This window comes from Panthera onca, chromosome E1 (assembly GCF_046562875.1).
Source record: "Panthera onca isolate mPanOnc1 chromosome E1, mPanOnc1 haplotype 2, whole genome shotgun sequence".
NCBI classification, from domain to species: Eukaryota; Metazoa; Chordata; class Mammalia; order Carnivora; family Felidae; genus Panthera; species Panthera onca.
Window position 1 is genome coordinate 5194342 of NC_138352.1, and position 21193 is coordinate 5215534.

The 21193-nt window shown below is 38.8% G+C and overlaps 1 protein-coding gene across 1 annotated transcript in view; it reads right to left on the reverse strand.

Moving 5' to 3' along the window:
• The window catches only part of ABCA10 (ATP binding cassette subfamily A member 10), a 70820-nt gene extending 50313 nt beyond the window's left edge, over positions 1-20507 (reverse strand). Inside the window, exons 1-9 of the mRNA XM_060645570.3 lie at positions 20272-20507; positions 18789-18935; positions 16784-16988; positions 14792-14956; positions 14339-14442; positions 11772-11998; positions 3935-4076; positions 3533-3718; positions 2190-2337 (exon numbers count right to left, since the gene is read on the reverse strand). Of these exons, the coding sequence (XP_060501553.3) occupies positions 2190-2337; positions 3533-3718; positions 3935-4076; positions 11772-11998; positions 14339-14442; positions 14792-14956; positions 16784-16988; positions 18789-18884 (1273 nt within the window). The 5' untranslated portion in view covers positions 18885-18935; positions 20272-20507. The remainder of the gene's footprint in view (positions 1-2189; positions 2338-3532; positions 3719-3934; positions 4077-11771; positions 11999-14338; positions 14443-14791; positions 14957-16783; positions 16989-18788; positions 18936-20271) is intronic.
• Between the last annotated feature and the right edge of the window lie 686 nt (positions 20508-21193).

A 21193-nucleotide genomic window follows, 5' to 3' on the forward strand; every position in this document is an offset into this window, starting at 1 on the left:
TTTAGCTGGGGCTTTGAAGAGTTCCGCAGAAAGGAATTTTTAAAACCACTGTCATGAGTGCAGACATCAGGAGAGCAGATCTGGGAGTTTAAGGTCCATTTTGCAGGCTTGAAATGACAGTAAATTTTTCTAATTACTCTTTTCTTTAAATGTTTGTTTATTTTTGAGAGAGAGAGAGAGACAGTATGAGCAGGAAAGGAGCAGAGAGAGAGGGAGACCCAGAATCGAAGCAGGCTCCAAGCTATCAGCACAGAGCCCCACACGGGGCTCAAACCCAGGAACCATGAGATCATGACCGGAGCTGAAGTCGGATGCTTAACCGACTGAGCCACCCAGGTGCCCCTCCAATTATTTTGACACTAGAATCAGCCAATTTTTGACTGTGACCTGCACAAGGCAAGGGCACATATTACCTTGGTTTTCAGGGGTTCCATATGCTATATGCTACTTTTAGTTCAAAGAAGAAATCTCATTTAATTTTAAGAACTTGTTTATTTACAAGGATAATTTTGCCAAATAATTTCAAAGGCAATTTGCTGAATGCATAAGAAATACAGTATTTCAAAATGATAGATGATGAAATTTTAAAATGAAATTATACTAATGGCACGAATAAAAGGCATAGGGGATAAAATCCTAAAATAATAGTGCAATAGAGGTGAAGAACAGGAAAAATGAAAGTCTGAAAGGAAACTATAAATATTTTAAAAACAGAATACCTGGATTAGAAACGAGGTAAAGAAAGACACCAAAATAATAGGGTTTGAGGGGCACCTGGGTGGCTCAGTCAGTTAAGGCTCTGGCTCTTGGTTTCGTCTCAGGTCATGATCTCACAGTTGGTGAGTTCGAGCCCCACATCAGGCTCAGCGCTGACAGTGTGAAGCCTGCTTGGGATTCTCTCTTCCTCTCTCTCTGCCCCTCCCCTGCTTGGGCACTCTCTCTCTCTCCCTAAATAAATGAATAAATAAACTTAAAAAAAATAATAATAGGGTTTGAAAAGGACAGACCTATTCATACTCTGACACATGAGAAGGAATTATGGATGACTACAGTTTGTGGATTTTATGTGGGCAAAAGGGAATAGAAGTATATTAGTTCCTGGGATTATATACGCATTCTATGTAGGAATTTGGTAATAATTTGATAATAATTTAAAAGTCATTTGTAGAGTTTATTTTACTAATTTTTGTAACACCATTAAAAGCATTCTCATTAGCCTGATTGTAAAAGATCATAAAAAGAGGTGTGCCTGGGTGGTTCAGTCAGTTGAGTATCTGACTTCAGCTCAGGTCATCATCTCCAGCTTCAGTGAGTTCAAGCCCCACATCAGGCTCTGTGCTGACAGCTCAGAGCCTGGAGCCTGCTTCAGATTCTGTGTGTGTCTCTCTCTCTGCCCCTCCCCTGCTCATGCTTTCTCTCTCTCTCTTTCAAAAATAAATAAACATTAAAACAAAATCAAACTGACTGGGTGGCTCAGTCGGTTAAGTGTCCGACTTCGGCTCAGGTCATGATCTCATAGTTCATGAGTTCAAGCCTCATGTCAGGCTCTGCGCTGACAGCTCAGAGCCTGGAGCCTGAAGATTCTGTGTCTCCCTCTCTCTCTCTGGCTCTCCCCTGCTCATGCTCTGTTTTTCTCTCGAGAATAAAGAAACATTAAAAATAAACATTAAAAAGGTCATGAAAAGAAGGAAAAGAAGAGGTCATCCATTAACTTTATTTAACTGTGTTTTTTCCTTCATATTCTTGAGATGCAGAAGAACACGTTTCCTAGAGCCAAATATTAGCAAGAGTTGTTTAATGAACTATCTTATCGTCCATTAGTTCAATTCAGGCACTAAAAAGCATCATCATAATCAATAGCTGTTATAGTTATTTCTTTCTCTTTCCCACCTACAACACACACACACACACACACACACACACACACACACACACACACACCCTACCTTTATAAAAATTAAAACCCAAAACAAATACAAGTTATTTTTAACTAAAATGTTTTAACCAACTAATTCTGGTCAGACCATTAAATAGTGGGATGAAAGCAAGGAGATGTTATTCTTTTGAAACTTTTTCCTTTTCTCTGCCATCAGAAAGGCTTCTTAAATCACAAGTAGACAAATATTAAGACATTGCCTTACAAGAAGCAAAACTGCTCTAAATTCAGCTTTAACCACAATATTACTTACCAGGCAAAGCTCGCTCAAAATATAACATTAGTATCAGATAGAGAAGAGTATCAAGTGCCAAAATGAAGAAAGTAACCATCATTACGTGTGACTCTCCAGACGGATCAGGAAAAGTAATGCCCATCAGGTAATAATCCATGTGTGAAATCTGACATTAAAAAGAATAAAATAACAGTTAGATGAACCCATAAAGCTAAAGGTTTTTTTAATTAAATGGTACTGCCTAGACAAATATAATTCATATCTTAATAGCCTTTTTTTCAAACACGCACAGTGAACTTGTTAGTAGTGTTGCTTTTTACAAATAAAATTGTCACAAGAGTGGGAAATGCTATAGAAGAAAGTCAAACAACCGAAGAATAGAAACTTGACGGACTAATTGATTATCACAGAAGGTTTGAAGAAGGAGATTTAGAGAAGTGGACAAAACTAACATATTCTAGGAAGAGAAACTCAGAGTGGGCAGTGAAATTAGAAGACATTTAAAGGAAATATAAAAATGCTGAGGATAAGATATTGTGGAAACATTATAGGATCAAACAAATATTGAAGACTCGAAGAGACTAATTTTAAAGATAATAAAGATAATAGCTCGCATTCCCACAGCATGTGTCAGGGACTGCTCTAGCATTATGCGTGTACAATAACACGCTCAGCCCTCACATTTACCCCCATGTATAAAGGTGACTTCTACTCACATCCCCATTCTACAGATTGAGGTGCCTTCTACTCACATCCCCATTCTACAGATGAAGAAAGGGAAGCTACGGAAAGCAAGGTTACCCAGCTGGTACGTGGGCAGAGCTGAGCCTGATTCCTGCACTCGGTCTCCACTTATTACTCATTATTACTCATAACCTCCACACTTAACTGCCTCTTTAAAATGGGCACACAAATCAGGGGCGTCTGCGTGGCTTAGTCAGTTGAGCGCCCGACTTCGGCTCAGGTCATGATCTCACAGTTGGTGAGTTTGAGCCCCGCGACGGGCTCTGTGCTGACAGTGCGGAGCCTGCTCGGGATTCTCTGTCTCCCTCTCTCTCTGCCCCTCCCTCACTAGCTCTCTCTCTCAAAAATAAATAAAAACATTTAAAAAAATTTAAATGGGGACACACATCAGTAAAACTGCGTGGTCGGATACCAGGCAATTCTTTTTCTACTTTATATTTTCTAGGATTTTACAAATGATCCATGTGCCTTGTTTATTACTTGGATGAGAACTGACAACAGAATACAGCAGAACTTCTTGAAATAGAGGGTGACTGGTCACTAAGTTTCATGAAGTACCAAACTCTTCCATTTTGAAAATCTAATAAGTAAAACCGTAAAATCATTGTGTTCTTTACCTGAGCCATTCCGGCAGTGAAGGCAAAGGGGCTAAAAAGACTTAAGATCCATCCCAGAGATGAAGGAAGTTGTCTGTACAATACAGTGAATCCCAGACATCCCCAAAATGTAGTGAAGAGAAACCCGACCAAACTGGTAAGGACGGGTTTCTTTATCAACACGCTCAGGAGGAAAGCCAATGCTATCTGAAGGAAGAAAGAAGAGTGCCAATTGGTATTTTTTTTCCCTTTGGGAATCATTTCGATTAATCAGTTGCTCCCATTGTCAACAAACTCTCTCAAAACATATAGAAAACATGATATCAAATTAGTGACTATGCCATACCAACATCCTGAAGAAACGTCATTTGTTCACATATCTGAGACACGAAGCAGGTAAAGAGATACGTGTTGTCCACTCACCAAGGACAGGCCATATAGGACAAAGAGTGTGACGATCACCAGGAAGCCAACAATCACTACAGTTTTGCTCAGCGTTATGATCAGAGCCATAGCAATGGACAGGATAAATACGAAGCCTGCATACATTAATCCCCAGGAGAGCCTACGGTAGAAACAAGTTGTTAATTCAGAATATCACACACATACAAATGTTTGAAGAGGCAATAGAACATGCGCAGTGGTTGTGAGTTCAAGTTCTGAGAGCAAACACACCAAGGTCAAATTCACTCCAAAACTGTGGTTGTGCACTCTCTAACCATGTGATTATGGGCAAGTGACTTTTCCTTTCTCATCCTCATCTATGAAAGGGAGTGAAACATGGAAGCTGCCTCATAAGGGCAGTTCGAGGATTAAACAAGATACTGCGCATGAACCCTTAAGCTTCGCTGTTATTATAATTACTTCCCAACTGTTGAACGAATTGAAACATTCATATAACGATGTATAATCTGATTCTTGCAGTCAAGTGACTAAAGAAATATGAAATGGAAATACATTAATCTCACATTTAAACTTCCTTATACTAAACTTCCTTTTGGTATAAAACTTTTCTTAATGTTTAATTGAAATCTCTCATATTTAAGTAAAGCTCATTTTTTAATCATTTTCTTTTGTCCTCCTGTGACTTTTGACATTAACCAGTCAGCACATTGCTTTTACGAATTAGAAGACCACAGTGCACCTAGGAAGCACAGAACTAAAATAAGGCAAAAGGTCTCACGGGCATTAGCACTGTACAATGGTGATCCTATATCACCATAGCCAAAGCATGGTTGTTTGTGAAAATTTGTGGAAAAAAATGGAAAGGTATGTTTAAACACGAAAATAGCTCTCGCTTTTGAAAACTGGCCTTTCATGAAATACTAATAAACTGCCAAGTACCTTTTATATTTACATAGACCTTTCAGCACTTTGTATAAATAATGTATTTGAAATCCTTTTTTATAATCTTGTGTAGTACATAAATTAAGTTGTTACTATCACTGGTGAATAGCATTTTCATGTATACGAAAGGTAAGCTTGAATGATTATAGACTTTTATCCAAAGGATACAGGAGTGCTAATCCATAGGGGCACATGGACCCCAATGTTTATAGCAGTGCTTTCAACAATAGCCAAATCATGGAAAGAGCTCAAATGTCCATCAACGGATGAATGGATAAAGAAGATGTGGTTTATGTATACAATGGAATACTATTTGGCAATGAGAAAGAATGAAATCCTGCCATTTGCAACAACATGGATGGAACTGGAGGGTATTATGCTGAGTGAATATGTCAGTCAGAGAAAGACATATCATGTTTTCACTCATATGTGGAACTTGAGAAACTTAACAGAAGACCATGGGGAAAGGGAAGGGGAAAAAAAACAGCTTCAAACAGAGAGGAAGGCAAACCATAAGAGACTCTTAAATACAGAGAACAAACTAAGGGTTGATGGGTGGTGAGGGAGAGGGGAAAATGGGCGATGGGCATTGAGGAGGGTGCTTGTTGGGATGAGCACTGGGTGTTGTATGTAAGTGATGAATCACGGGAATCTACCCCCCAAACCAAGAGCACACTCTATATACTGTATGTCAGCCAACTTGATAATAACTTATATTTAAAAAAAATATCCAAAACATATAAAGAACATGACTTAATATTAAATACCATCTGAGGGAAAAAAATGATTATAGCTTTCCCGGCAAGGAAGTTCCTCAGAAAACTAACAACAGAACTACCAAATGATCTAGCAATTCTAGTTCTGGATACTTATCTGAAGGAAATTAAAACCCTAACTCAAAAAGAGATCTGCACCCCCATTTATTGCAGCATTATTTACAATAGCCAAGCTGTGGAAGCCTAACTGTCCATCAATGGATGAAAGGACAAAAAAATGTGATAGGTAAGAGAGATATCTATATAGGCATACAGAGATACGCAAACAGAATATTATTCAGCCAGAAAGAAGAAGGAAATCTTGCCATTTGCGACAGCATGGATGGATCTTGAGGGCATTATGTTAAGTAAAGTAAGTCAGACAGAGAAAGAGAAATCTTACATAGTCTCGCTTATATGTAGAATCTAAAAGAAAAAACACACACATAACAAAAAACAAACTCATAGATACAGAGAGAACAGATTGGTGGTTGCCAGAGGTGGGGGTGGGGAGCAGGCGAGATGGGTGAAGGTGACCAAAAAGGACGGACAAGTTATAGAGTAAGTCATGGGACTGTAATACACAGCTTAGTGACTATAGTTAATAACATGCTATTATCTACTTGAAAGTTGCTAAGTGAGTGGATCTTTAAAGTTCTCATCACAAGAAAGAGATTGTAAACCTGTGTGGGGGATAGATGGTAACTAGACATACTGTGTGATCATTTCACAATATATACAAACATTGAATCATTATGTTTTGCACATGAAACTAATATAATATTAAATATCAATTATATCTCAATAAACAAGAACATAGTCTTCCTCTCATGCTCTCATTACTTGCTTTGAAATTTTAAAAATCTTTTATAAGACTAAACACCTAACAATGTTATTCAATTAAGTTTTGAAGACAGGGTAAATCTTCATACATGGAAACATCTACTCCTAATACTTAAGAGTATTTGTTTTTTTTTAAAGAGCTGGTCATAGATTGGGGTAAAGAGAACGTGAAACATGACGATTAGTTAAAAAGAAAAGAAATGAGAGACAATGGACAATATTACGTTCAATGAGTTAATAAGAATATTAGACGTATGTAAATTCCAATACATGTATAAAAGCATGAACCAACTCAAATACAATTATTTCCTATAATACATGCTTTTGTCATTTATAAATCGCGAGTGGGAATATAACATAGTATATCCACTCTGGAAATCAGTTCGGCAGTTTCTTATAAAACTAAATTACCATGCAAGCCAGAAATCATACCACCAGGCATTTACCTCAGAGAAATGAAAACTTATGTTCATATAAATAGCTGGACATCAAGGTTCATAGCAGCTTTATTTGTAATACTCCCAAACCGGAAACAACTCCTCTCTTTTTCAAAGGTTGAACAGCTACACAGAGGTATGGCCAAACAAACAGAGATATTGCTACAATGGAATAGTCCTCAGCAAGAAAAAGGAGCGAACCATTGATAAATACAAACTTGGATGAAGTGCTTGGAAATTGGACTTGGAAATTGGACTTAGTGGGTGGAAAAAAAGCCCCAAAAGGTGATGAACCATGTGATTCCATTTATGCAGCATTCTTGAAATGTCAAAATTATAGAAATGGTGAACAGATTAGTGGTTAGCAGGGGTTAGGGGTTGGGGGATAAGGAAGAGAGTTGAATGTGGCTATAATAATGGAACAATGGAACTGTTCTGTATCTTAACTATATCAATGTCCATAATTTAACTGTATTATGATATGATACGATAGTTTTGCAAGATGTTATCCTTAGGGGAAACTGGGTAAAGAGGACATGCAATGTGTTTCTTAAAACTGAGTATGGGGGCACTTGGGTGGCTCAGTTTGTTAAGTGTCTGACTTCAGCTCAGGTCATGATCTCACGGTTTATGAGTTTGAGCCCCGTGTCGGACTCTGTGCTGACAGCTCACAGCCTGGAGCCTGCTTCAGATTCTGTGTTTCTGTCTCTCTCTGCCCCTCTCCCCCTCTCTCAAAAATAAATATACATTACAAATTTCTTTAAAACTTTGTATGAATCGGGGCACCTGGGTGACTCAGTCAATTGAGTGTCTGACTCTTGATTTCTGCTCAGGTCATGATCTCAGGGTCATGGGACTGAGCCTCCCATCAGGCTCTGAGCTGAGCATGGAGACTGCTTAAGATTCTCTCTCTCTCTCTCTCTCTCTCTCTCTCTCTCCTTCTCTCCTGCTCACTCTCTCTCTCTCTCTCTCTACAATAAAATTGGAAAAAACTGAGTATGAATCCACTCCAAATGAAATGTTTAATTAGAAAAAATTGTAGTTACTTGTAGAACTAAGACTACACGATGTTTTATTTATTTTTTAATGTTTTTATTTATTTTTGAGACAGAGAGAGACAGAGCATGAGCAGGGGAGGGGCAGAGAGAGAGGGAGACACAGAATCCGAAGCAGGCTCCAAGCTCTGAGCTGTCAGCACAGAGCCCGACGCGGGGCTCGAACTCACAGACCGCGAGATCATGACCTGAGCTAAAGTCAGACGCTCAACCGACTGAGCCACCCAGGCACCCCTACACGATGTTTTAAAAGGAGAAAGTGTGTTTTGTATTCTGTCAGTATAGATGCATAAACTATAAACAATTGGGGGGGATTGGGAGAGACTGTTGGAAAACAGTACTTTGTTTTCAGTTAGTGTATTGAAGTAATACTATTCATATGGTTAGACCCATTATATATATATTTCTGGATAAAACAAATGAATAATTAGGGATATTCTAATTCTCACCTTCTCTGTATGTCTCAGTGCAAAGGAAAGGAGACCTAGTAGAAATACGGGAGAGGTTAAGTAAATGCTTTTCAACTATATTTGACTTGTAATTATCAGTATGAATTCATAAGACATTTATCTTTAATTGTGTGTGTGTTATTCTATATGAAAATGTAGAATACATATCATTATTCTATCTCTTCTGTTGACAAAGGCTAGAAACAATGACCAATCCAATAAATATCCAAAAAATATTTCTAGTATGCAATGTTCTTTTTTTTTTTTTTAACGTTTATTTATTTTTGAGACAGAGAAAGACAGAGCATGAACGGGGGAGGGTCAGAGAGAGGGAGACACAGATTCTGAAACAGGCTCCAGGCTCTGAGCTGTCAGGACAGAGCCCGACGCGGGGCTCGAACTCATGGACCGTGAGATCATGACCTGAGCCCAAGTCGGCCGCTTAACTGACTGAGCCACCCAGGTGCCCCCAGTATGCAACGTTCTTGACATACTTTTGCCAACTAAAAGAAATCTTGCCACACAAAGTAGCAAGAAATTTATTTTTTAAAAAATCCGCTTGGAATCTTGTCAAAAGGAATCTGAAACTAACCTTTGACTCTCTTTGGCCAAAGATGGGACAATTTAGGGTTCAATAAGAATAATAATTACAGTGGCTTGAATCCTATTAGGCATATTCAGATCCATGAGTTTTTAACGGTATTTAAAAAATCAGTCATCTTTGAAGAATGTTAGGGGAACAGCTAATTATTATCTAATAAAGGAAAAAAATCAAGCAAAAAATTCTGTTTTCAATCATTTGTTTTATCCCTTTGTTTCCCTGTTCTACCCTCTTAAAAAAAATTAGTCCCAATAGGAGCTAATCATAATTCATGTGTTATTTAAATCAAATTCTCTTAATTGTTAAGATAATTATGGCTCATAGAACTGAAATTGCTAGAATTTCATATAACAGATATGTATGGTTATAAAGAGAGTGCTGTAAATAATTCTCATGATCTATTCACAGTGTTTTATAGAAGAAATTACTCTGGAGATCCTTTGAAATTTCTGCACATATTTTGAAAAATCTGTATTCTTGAGCCTTATTTGGGTTAAGTAGATTATAGCAAACTTTGTGTGTAATCAGGGAGAAAACGTAAGAGTGTAAAATATACAAGAATGTGGGGACTTTATAAGAAATAAATCAGTTTTACTCCAATAACTGGGATGCCTGCATTTGGTAATGGTATTCTCTTGGAAGTTAGATTGTCAAAGCCATACTTTTTAATTCATAATATTTCATTTTAAAAATCTCTTTTCCTTGTCTTTGATGAGAACCAGGGTGAAGAGCATATTCACAAACATTCTCCCCAATAGCACACAAGAGTAGCCAATTTTTAAAAATCTCTAGCCAATGTAAATCCTGCTAACCTGGACAGTTCTATATCAGGAAAACCTTCTGCTGTGTTTTTTCTCCATTTGAGGCACTTAGAAAGTTGGATCCATACGTAACGTTTTTCTTTTTCTTTTTTCAAAAACACTAAAGACAATATGATATGCATTTCTGTTGGCACATTTCACTAACAGCTTTTTCTATCAAGGGAAAAATATCACCTTGTCACTAATTTCCTTTTATTAATCTTTTTGACTTATGTAGCATAGTGGCTAAAAGAAGGGATTTTTCTTAGGTAAAAATCTTACCTTTCTGTGCCTTGGTCTTCTTACTTGTGAATAAGGATCATAGCACTATGAACTGTGAGTGATCCCTGGAATATGTTAAGTTCAATGTTTGCTGCTATGACTGTTTGTATTATATGCTATCTCAAAGTGTATGGGAAAAGGGTCAATAGATAAATGGAGACAGAGAGAGTCATTTTACTATGCGCCTTGTGCCTTATAAGCACCAACACTGTCTGTGCTAGGTACTTAATTATTTTTTAAACTTTTTTAATGTTTATTCATTTTTTGAGAAGGAGAGAGACAGAGAGAGAGTGCAAGTGGGGTAGGGGCAGAGAGAGAGAGTGGGACAGAGGATCCAAAGCAGGTTCTGTGCTGAAAGCACAGAGCCTGACGCGGGGCTTAAACTCCCAAACTGGGAGATCATGACCTGAGCCAAAGTCGGACGCTCAACCAACTGAGCCACCCAGGCGCCCCTTTTAAAGTTTTTTCTAATGTTTATTTTGGGGAGAGAGAGAGAGAGAGACAGGTCATGAATGGGGGGAGGGACAGAGAGAGAGGGAGACACAGAATCTGAAGCTCCAGGCTGTGAGCTATCAGCACAGAGCCTGACACAGGGCTCGAACCGACAAACTGTGCTATCACTACCTGAGCCGAAGTCGAACACTTAACCGACTGAGCCACCCAGGTGCTCCTGTGCTAAGTACTTTAAACATATTGTCTCATCTAATCCTTTGTCCCACCCAAAGAATATCTTTATTGACCACCTATATGAATTGGTTTTAATAACATTGTGGTAAATTAGTTTGCTGTTCAAATTTTTCACTCCCTTCTTCCCTGTTTCACTTCCATGAAGGGATATATTACCTGTATCACTGATCTTGGGCTTGGATATTTGGCCTGTTTTGGTTTTGGAGTGGGCAGAATATACTTCTTTGCCTCTTGACTTTGGATTTGTCCACATGACTTGCTTTGATGGACGGAATCTTATCAAATATGACTCGAGCAGGAGCCTGAAATGTGCGTGTGCAGTGAGATTTGCTCTCTTGCACTTTTGCGATTAGAGGAGAATATGTCGCTGTACTGCTGACCCATGGAGGTTGAGAGGCACGTGGGAAGACTTGGGTGAGACCTAAATGTGGATCCACACCCAGCCAGGCCCAGACGAGATCTGCCAGCCTCCAGCCATGCCACAGACAAATGAGAAGGAATGAATGATTGGTGTTTGAGGTTACTGGGTTTTGGGGTGCTTTTTTTTAGTTTATGTATTTACGTTGACAGAGAGTGCACATGCGTGTGCTGGGGAGGGGCAGAGAGAGAAGGAGAGAGTATCCCAGGCAGGCTCTGCACTTACGGAGTCTGAGGTGGGGCTTGAACCCACAAAATGCAAGATCGCGACCTGAGCTGAAGTTGGACACTTAACCGACTGAGCCACCCAGGCGCCCCTTAGGGTGTTTCGTTTTACGGCATTTTTCTGGCAATAGCTAATTGATAACAAGCACCCTATTTCCTATTCTTCAACTCTGGGAAACATAAGCACAGTCCTTACTTATTTTCAACTGCCAGCATCTTAAAATGCAATAGAACTGAGCGAATTGCTTAATTGAATGCACACAACAAAAATTCCTGACTACATCTAACTTTCTTTTATAACCTAATGGGTTTCTCTGTTTTTTTAAGGGGTGATACACAGGCAAAGAAGCAACATAACTCACCAGAATGCTGACTCCCGGAGACCCATCACTGCCATTAGCTTCTTATGCTTCTTTCTTTCCTTTGTAACGTTTAATGATGTGGAGTATACAAAAGGGGAGAAATAAACTATACAAATAAAAATAAACCACGTATTTATAACTTCTCCCTTAGAAACGAAAGATGGCATCCTCATATTTATTCCAGTAACTGATGTCAGCGTCTCCATCACAGAATGATTTGTTGTGAGCTAAATTGGGATGTTAAACAGATGCATTACCTTAACTATAGAAAGATACATTAGCAAAAAAGAAAAATATCTTAGAAAACCAGACACATTTTCCTTCTTTCCATCTTCAGTATTTGCATATTTCCATTGTTTAAGATATGGTGAACTATGAATATCATGAGAACGGTCTTGATGACTTTTGGGATTAGTTGACATCACTTCTAAGAGCTGTTTTAGAAGTTGCTTGGATGTCTATCATGCTATGATAGTATACTATGATCGGTGATGGAGTGATAGCAGGGATCCACAGGAACACTCCTCACTCTCATGAAGCTTTATATTTCATGGGGGGGGGGGGCGAGAAGGAAGGGGAGATATCAGATAACTCACTGCACAATCAATTGTTTGATGATACTTGAGCAATTGTCTTAACAGAGAAGCAGAGTGCGCCGTGAGATGAAACACAGGCAAGGCTTCCCTGAACAAATGACATTTATGTATATAATGATCCTACCTAAATAAAGCTGGGGGGCGTGTGGAGAGTTGAAGATAGAGAAGAAAATCTGGGCAGAGGAAACAGCATGTGCAAAGGAAAGGAGTGTAGAATGTCAGAGGCACAGGAGACAGGTCCTTGAAGCAAAGCTGATGGCAAGAGAGAGGGAGGGAGGGAGAGAGAAAGAGGGAGAGAGAAAGAAGATGGGGCCAAAGAAATAAACTACTCCCATAGGGCAGGCAAAAGGTGATAAAAGATAAAAGACGGCGAAAGCCAAAAAATGGCTTCGACTAGTGCTGGTGGTGGAGTTAAGTACACGGATTTCAGCTTAGAATGAACAGGGCTAGATGGCAGATTGGATGTAATGGGTGAGGCAGAGGAAATTTTCTCTAATTGCCCAGTTTCTAGTTGGTCACCCAGGTGGGTAGCTTTGGCATTCACTGAGATAGGAAAACTTTTGAAAGGCTCGGCCACATTAAGAGAAAAACACTCATATTCAGCTTTGAACATACTAGTCTGAATTGTTTAGGAAGCATCAAAGTAGAGATATTCTGTAAGCAGATACACAGAACGAGAGCAGAGGTTAGCCAACTATGGTCCATGGACCAAATCTGGTCCACCACTTGTCTTTGTAAATAAAGTTTTATTGGAACGGAGCCATGCTCATTTCCCTATTGTCTATGGCTGCTTTCACATTACAACAGCTGAGTTCAATACGTGCCATAGTAAACGTTGGGCCCCAGAGCCTACAGTATTTATGATCTGGCCCCTTACAGAACAAGTTTATGGGGCACCTGCGTGGCTCAGTCAGTTAAGTGTCTGACTTCAGCTCAGGTCATGATCTCACGGTTCGTGGGTTTGAGCCCCGCGTCGGGCTCTGTGCTGACAGCTCAGAGTCTGGAGCCTGCTTCGGATTCTGTGTCTCCCTCTCTCTCTCTGTGTTTCCCTCTCTCTCTCTCTCTCAAAAATAAATAAACATTAAAAAAAATTTAGAACAAGTTTGTTGGTTTGCAAGTCGACTTAATCAGCATGTAAACTGTAATTAAAGTTATGGAAATGAATAACATTGTTTAGAGAAAGGACAGAGGTTGGAGAAAGATGGCCTAGGTTAGAACCGTGTGGAACCACAGATATAAAGAAGCATGAGTATGAAGTTGGATACACTGGCAAGAAGACTGAAAAGGAAGGGCTAGAAAAGTACACGAAGACCAGGTAAAGGCTATGTTATTTAGTTAAAAGATCAATTAAGATAAGGGATGAAAAATGTCAGCCATTAATCAACATGGGAGTTGTTACCAACCTAAGAAAATGCCATTTGGGTGGTATGGTGTGAGACAGAAGTCATTCTGAGTTGAGTCGGGCCTACATGAAAACAACTCTTTCAAGAAACTTAGCTGTTAAGAGGAGGGAGCTAGAGAGTACTTGCCTGAGGAGGAAATAAGGAAAGGTCCTGATAATACTTGGAGAAATTAATAATTTTAGATCCCAAAGAGAAGACTCTAGAGGAAAGGGGGAAGTTGAAGAAAGAGGAGACAGAAGGGAAAAGCCATTGAGCAACCTTCCTGATAATGTTGGAAGGAACAGGATTCAGCCTGTGAATTGAGGAGAGACATTAGAGAGGAGGTAGAAGGAAAAGGATGGGTGTTGTGAGTAGCGGGTCTGTAGTTGAACAGGCTTTGCGTCGGGAAGTTGGGGATATTCCCATCCGTCAGCTTCTTTTTCTCTGGGAATAAGAAGCAGAGAACAATCCCTTAAGAGTGTGGGGGCGAGGCAGAAGAAGATAGGGAAATACTGAAGATATACTGAAGATATAAAGCAGATAGAAAATACCGAAGATATAAAGCAGATCGCTTAAGTTTGACACTTACTTCTATAATTGCAGCATTAATCGCAGTTTGAAAAGCCACAAACCCATTTTGCCAGTATCTCGCCACGTAACAAAAAATGTCATCATGCATATCCCAACAGTGTTCTTGAAGGAAAGACAAAAACATGCCGTCGTTGTGCAATGCCACCAATACATGGGGATTAAGACCTTTCACTTTGGCTCTAGAGTGAAATGTCTACAGGCCCGCTCAGAGCCCATGGATATACAGTCTAGAGCATGTTTAAAGCATTTCTGCAAAACTGGCAGAAAGAAGCGTATTAGTGCACGGTGGCCACAATCATTGGACTCCTCCTACAGGAAAGACTGATCACTAAGTGCAGGAATAAAAAGTACATTACTTTTTTTTTTTATTTGATCAATGTTTCTATCATTCGTTACCAACTGGGGATTTGATGAAGTTGCAAAACAGATTGTATAATTCTTCTATAGTTACCTGAGTGTTCAGAGTGTTCTTCTGCAATTGAAAATCCATATGCCCAATTCAACTTCAGCTGATATGAAAAAGTATCGTTAAACACAACTCCCACCATTTCATGATGGCTTTCTAAAAGTACTGTATCCATCATTTCTTTATCAGCAACCCCAATGGTTTTTCTTCCTGCCGCACATGAAAAAATATAAAGGATCATATCAGCTCGTCACTAGAGAACACAAAACCAAGTTGTAATTGTTTATTAGGCGTCACATACCATCCCTGAGTAGGTGCAAAGTACCTACTGAAAGTCTTTCCTATTGTTTTACGCTCCGTAAATATGTGAAAAGAGGTAAATGACATAATGTCTTTTCAAAACCAGTAGTTACAGTCCACCTACAGGTTCTTTGGAGTTAAGAACCGTTTGTAAGAATTAAGCTCAGAACGTTCATAAGGGATGAGTTTATAATCTGTAGAAGTAATCCATCCAATAAGTGGATAATTAATCCATTACTAGTGGAAGATTTGGAAACCTCTGATGTCCAATTTATGATCTCCTATTTAAATACTTTTTTATACTTTCATGTATCATGTTCTAAAATTTTCTCTAATTTTAACACAGTACTTAGAGCTCACTCAGGATGATGTCTGCATGAAGAGGAGAACATACTCAATTTCATAGTGTAGCTATATCTTTCAAAACTACTCATCTTTCCAAACATGAAGCAAGGTTGTGAAATTAAAAAAAATTTTTTTTAATGTTTATTTACCTTTGAGAGAGAGAGAAAGAGTGAGAGCAGGGGAGGGGCAGAGAGAGAGGGAGACACAGAATCCAAAACACGTTCCAGGCTCTGAGCTGTTGGCACAGAGCCCAACGTGAGGCTTGAACTCATGAGCCATGAGATCATGACCTGAGCCGAGGTCAACGCTTAACTGACTGAGCCACCCAGGCAGGTACCTCAAGGCTGTGGAATTTTTATGAGAACAATGCTAATTTCACTGCTTTTCTCTAGAGGTATACAAATAATGCCAAGGTCCAAACATGAGTATTTGGGCTGAACAGCACGAGTCAGACAAATGTAGAATGAGGTGTCATGAGAGGAGCTATGACCAGAACAGGCTGGCACGACAGCTGAGTTGCGGGCTTCTATTAGAAAAGGATAGATGGACCCAGTGGGCCATGAGACTCCAAGGACTAAAAGCAGCAGAGAGCTGGGGCGCCTGGGTGGCTCAGTCAGTTAAGTGCCTGACTCTGAATTTTGGTTCAGATCATGATCTTGCAGTTTGTGAGATCGAGCCCGTGACAGTGGGGAGCCTGCTTGGGATTCTCTCTCTCTCCCTCTCTCTTTGCCCCTCCTAACTCACACACTCTGTCTCAAAATAAGTAAATAAACATTTTTTAAAAAGGCAGCAAAGAGCCTACACTGTGCAGGCGGGGAGACTAATCCCTGTGGCTTTTGGAAATGCTTCCCAAGTTAAAAAGAGATGTGGTAAATGACCAAATAGGGGAGGCATGGAAAACCAGATCAGGGTAGAATGAACCCTGTTCAGTCAGAGCACATGGCCGATGTGGGTAAGGGAGACAGGCAGAAGTCAGAGATCCAGAAGCTGCCATGAAGAATCACAAAAAAATGGAAGAAAGTGGTCGGGGATAAAAAGTGAAATCATCTAGAATATGCTTCAAACTTGTTTTCCTATTCCCACCTTACTTTTTGGAGTACAGAACATACACTAATGATGACCCACAACAGCACAGATTTCAAGGATGAGAGGGCTGAAGGGAGTGTGTGTGATTTGAAAAACCCCAGGTTAAGCCGATTTCACTTCTCACCCACCTACCCTCACCTGTAACCCTACACCAACCCCCACATGGCATATAGAATAAAGGTCCTTGCCCCAGTTGAGAAATACTGACCCATAGGCTAGGCAAATAAACTCAATTTGCACAATAAACTTCAAGTTAAACATGTGCAGATTGCATAATAATGAAACACTGGTCATTGGGCAACACACCGTTCATAAACGAAGCCGAAGACATCTTATCGATTATCCTCTGTGTCATATTAGTGACTGGGGCATATGCCACCACCAGATCAGAGTCATTAAATTCATCCACACGTCCCAGGACACGAGGAGGCTGTTCAGGAAGATGGGTCGCTCTGAAGAATTCCGAAAAGATGCAAAAATATAGCCCAAGAAGCAATGTTATTGTCCATTCCTCCAGTACACAAAAGAAAAAACGAGTCAAGTTATGATGTGGTCCAGATACCAAGAAACATGCAAACACATTTGAGGACAGAAAGTACTATCATTGAGCATTGAGTTTCATTTCTCTCTCCGACTTTTGCCTTCCCCAAATACCAGTTTCAAAAATACACAACTTTGAAATCATATCAAACACGCCCATTGATCTTAACCCACTAACACAGCATCCCCAGTAGTGAGCCACTATTGAGTGTATGCCCTCATACGTGATGCAATATAAGTGCGTAGCATCACATATGAGATATTCCTGCCAAAAATGCTCAGCCTGAAGCTAATCCCATCTTTCAACCTAATTTTCTGTTTAAAGAAACGTAGAAGGCAAAGGAATGAATTAAATGACAGCATGAGTGGCAATCAGATAGATCCAGAACATGAATATTCAACAAGGTATGAGATGGTCTCATTGATTCCTGGCTTATCGAAACTAACTATAAAAGAATTTTTCAGGAAATTTTAGAAAATTGAACTTGAGATGATCGTATGCAATTTTGGCTAATTTTGTGAAGTGTATTAGTAGTTATGTAGAATAGGTTTTTAATTCTTGTAGGTTCTAGCTGAAGGATTTTTTAAATGTTTATTTATTATTTTTTGAGAGAGAGAGAGCGAGAGAGAGAGAGAGCGCACAAGCTGGGGAGGGACAGAGAGAGAGGGAGACACAGAATTGGAAGCAGGCTCCAGGCTCCGAGCTGTCAGCACAGAGCTCAATGCAGGGCCTGAACTCACAGACCGTGAGAGTATATGACCTGAGCCGAAGTCAGAAGCCCAAACCACTGAGCCATCCAGGCGCCCCATATCTTGAAGAGGAGAGACACAAAGATAAAGAAGGCAAAGTTGCCAAGAGGTCAACCCTCGTCAACTCTGGGTTGCGGGTCAATAGGATAGGATGTGGCTTTATTTCTACATTTTGAAATTTAAAACATTTTTGATAAGTTGCCTTTAAAATTCTGGTGACGTGATTACCAAAAATGTACCCCTCATCGATACAGCAGCTGAAATATTAGAACTGAATTGTTTCAAGAGCACTCACAGAGAAAGCAAACAACGATCTGAACTCTGCCAACTCCCGGTGAAATGTTATTTGCTATTTTTAAACAGAATACAGCCTCAACGTGACCAAGACAGCCCCAGATACATCTCAAGGTAACATTTAGCAAATGTCTTCACCCTAATGTCTATGCCCTTATGCGAGGAACTCAACAGAATGCAAAGATACTGACAGAGATCGATCTGGCTGCTCCCTGAAACCACTCTGTGTTTACAAAAAGCATAGTCTTGAAAAGATCCCAAAAGAGTTCCCTAATTTTTCCTCATAGATTTTTTTCGCTCAGCCCTCCTAATTAATAGAATCTTAATCCAAACATCCCCGTAGAGTACAATGGTTTACTCATTTAAAATCTATCTCATTTTGCCTAACTTGTTTCATTTTTTTCCCCCTAACACTGAAGTTGGCTCAAAGTAAATCAGAAACATAAATCAAAGTAATGAAGTAAATCAAAGTAAATGAAACGTTACTTTGTTTTTCAGGAGCTATCATCTGAGTCCTTCAGTTAAATCTCATCAATTCACCATAAGTATTATCCTTTTCTGCAATATATCTTATATCTTATTATGCAATATTTGCAAAATGTTTTATTTAGAACTCCAAATCAACTAGCCTGTGGAATGTGAACATAAAAAAGCAACACAAACAGCATAATACTAAATGATGGTTTTCATTCACTAAATATGGGAAAATAGACATTGTGACCCATACCGATAAGCTCTCTTTTTTCATTCTCCATTTTTTAAGGAAATTCTTGTATAAAAGGGCCTGAGTTTGTTGATACACGCTTATCTTTTTTTTAATCATTTTCTTCTGTTCATGGAAAGAGAGGGTGAAGTAAATATTGCACAGCAGTAACTAGAAGGAAAAAAAAAAAGACCAAAATAACCCCAATTACAGAAAAGCTTCTGACCACTTTGAAAACATAGCTTCAAGTGCATTAACTTGATGCCTTATTTGACTGCAGAAAAACATTCAGTAGGTTTTTGGTTTGTTTTTAAGTATTAAGTATTAACAAACGTAAATTATCTTGTCAGCGGTTAAGTATTTCTCTCCAGGCTCTCATGGCAATGAGTGATGATGGTGGCAGTATAGGAGGTCTTTCCTCTCTTGTCTCAGAAGTAACTTTTTTCTGCCAAATCTCAACATTACAACAATCTAAAGTATATCAGGAAATAGGATGTTAGAGATGTTTAGAATCCAAAAAACACTTTGCTCTTTACTTAAAGAAAAAAAAGAATAAATAAAACCATATCCAGTTTTGGTGGGTTTTTTTTTTGGGGGGGGGGGGTTGCGTTTCTTTTCTTTTTTTTGGTCAGAGAATTGCCCACCAGCAGTCTGCACATCGAATGGCACACTTTTGCATGCTTATTTAATATCTAGGTAACCACTGAGAAAAGCAAAGTCGAATAACAATGATAGTCATTCTTAGAACCCAAAGAGCTAATTTCTCCTCTTAAATTCATGAGTCCTCTTTTATGTAGTAAGAATGTAAGACAAATACAAAGGGAAACCAAAAACATGTCAGTGGATATTATTGAAGTAATTGATTTGTAGAACACCATGATGTATAATAGGGATCCTTCTGTATTTTCAATGTGAAATTCCAGAGATTGGAATTTGGCCAGTATCAGAACTCTGGTCGTTTAAATTAATTTGAATAAATGTTGATGTTATACATAATAACAGTGTTCAGAGAACCTCCTCTGTTTCTTTTTTTTTTTTTTTTTGATGAAAGAAAAGGTAAAGCTATAAATATCAAAATAATCTATAAATTCTAACTTGAGAAAGTTTCTAAGTCAAAACATTTATCTTCGAGGTCTGTTTGAATAGCTCAATAAGCTACCCACAAGGACATTTTAAAAGAAAAAAGAAGCCATGGGGAAAAATAACCAGTCCTAATGCCAACACACTCCCAAGAAGTAAAACTCAGCAAATTCTCAAAAGGCTAACCAGAGACATATGAAGCTGACCCCCTGAAAATTAATTATATTCGTACACACTTCTGAGTCTCTCTTCCATTTTACTATCATACTAAAACACTATATAACTGAGTTTAAAAAATTAAATCACTCATCAGGTCTACCATATAAAACATACAATAATTTAGAAATATCAGAACAATAAAATAATTTTAACAATGTCAATCAAAATGTTTGGCATTGGCTATATGTACACTTTACGCCTTACTTACCTTATGCAAAGTGGAATGTAATCTGACTTACTGTCAGGACAATGAGTGAGGAGCTTAGAAGCACCTCTGATTCACTGTTCTCTTTTTGTCTAGAAGAACAGCTAAGAATCCTTCAAAAGCTCTTCTGCAAATGTTTGCCTGTTTTAAAACTGTTTTTATTCCATCTGGCCTCTGAAAACAGGTCACAGCCTATGTGGAAAAATCCTGCCAAATGTTTTTTACTTGATAGGTTGTTTTTTTTTTTTTTCCTCCCATGTGTTTCTTGCCCAATTACTCAGTGGGGAGTATGTAGTTATGGATGGTTGGCTAAGCATGGCACGTGGTATTTGTTTATTGTTCTTTCTGGCATTCACACACACACAAAAAAAATGATCAGATTCTAAAAGGAAGAAAAACCCACGGTGCTGAGTTAGTCTCTATGAGCTTTTAAGGATTGAAAATTAGACACCCAAGTCAAAAAAGAATAGAAGTTGGGCAGATAGAGGGTAGATGAGGGACGATCATCTCAGAAATCAGCATAATTCACATGATGAGTCTTCACCTAAAACTTAACATTTGCACTTCAGCTAAATGGCTCCTTGTACTGACTGGTTTCCTATGTGCTAGAAAGTATGTGAATAGTAAATTTCCTTATTTACTATTGAAAGTAAACCTATGAAGTATTATATTTACAACCCTTTTACAGATTTGAAAAGTGGGGCTTAAGGGTGGAAGTTATTTGCAGATGTTCAAATACAGGCAGAGCCAACACATGAGTCTACAGCAGGGTTTGGATCCCAGCCCCTCACTCTCAACTACCACTATGAAAATTATGTTAATCGAAATATCGAATACCTGTTTTCATAATTTAATAGTTTAGGCAAGATGGTGGACCTTGAATGATTTACTTTTTTTTTTTTCCAGCTGCACATAAATTGGACAT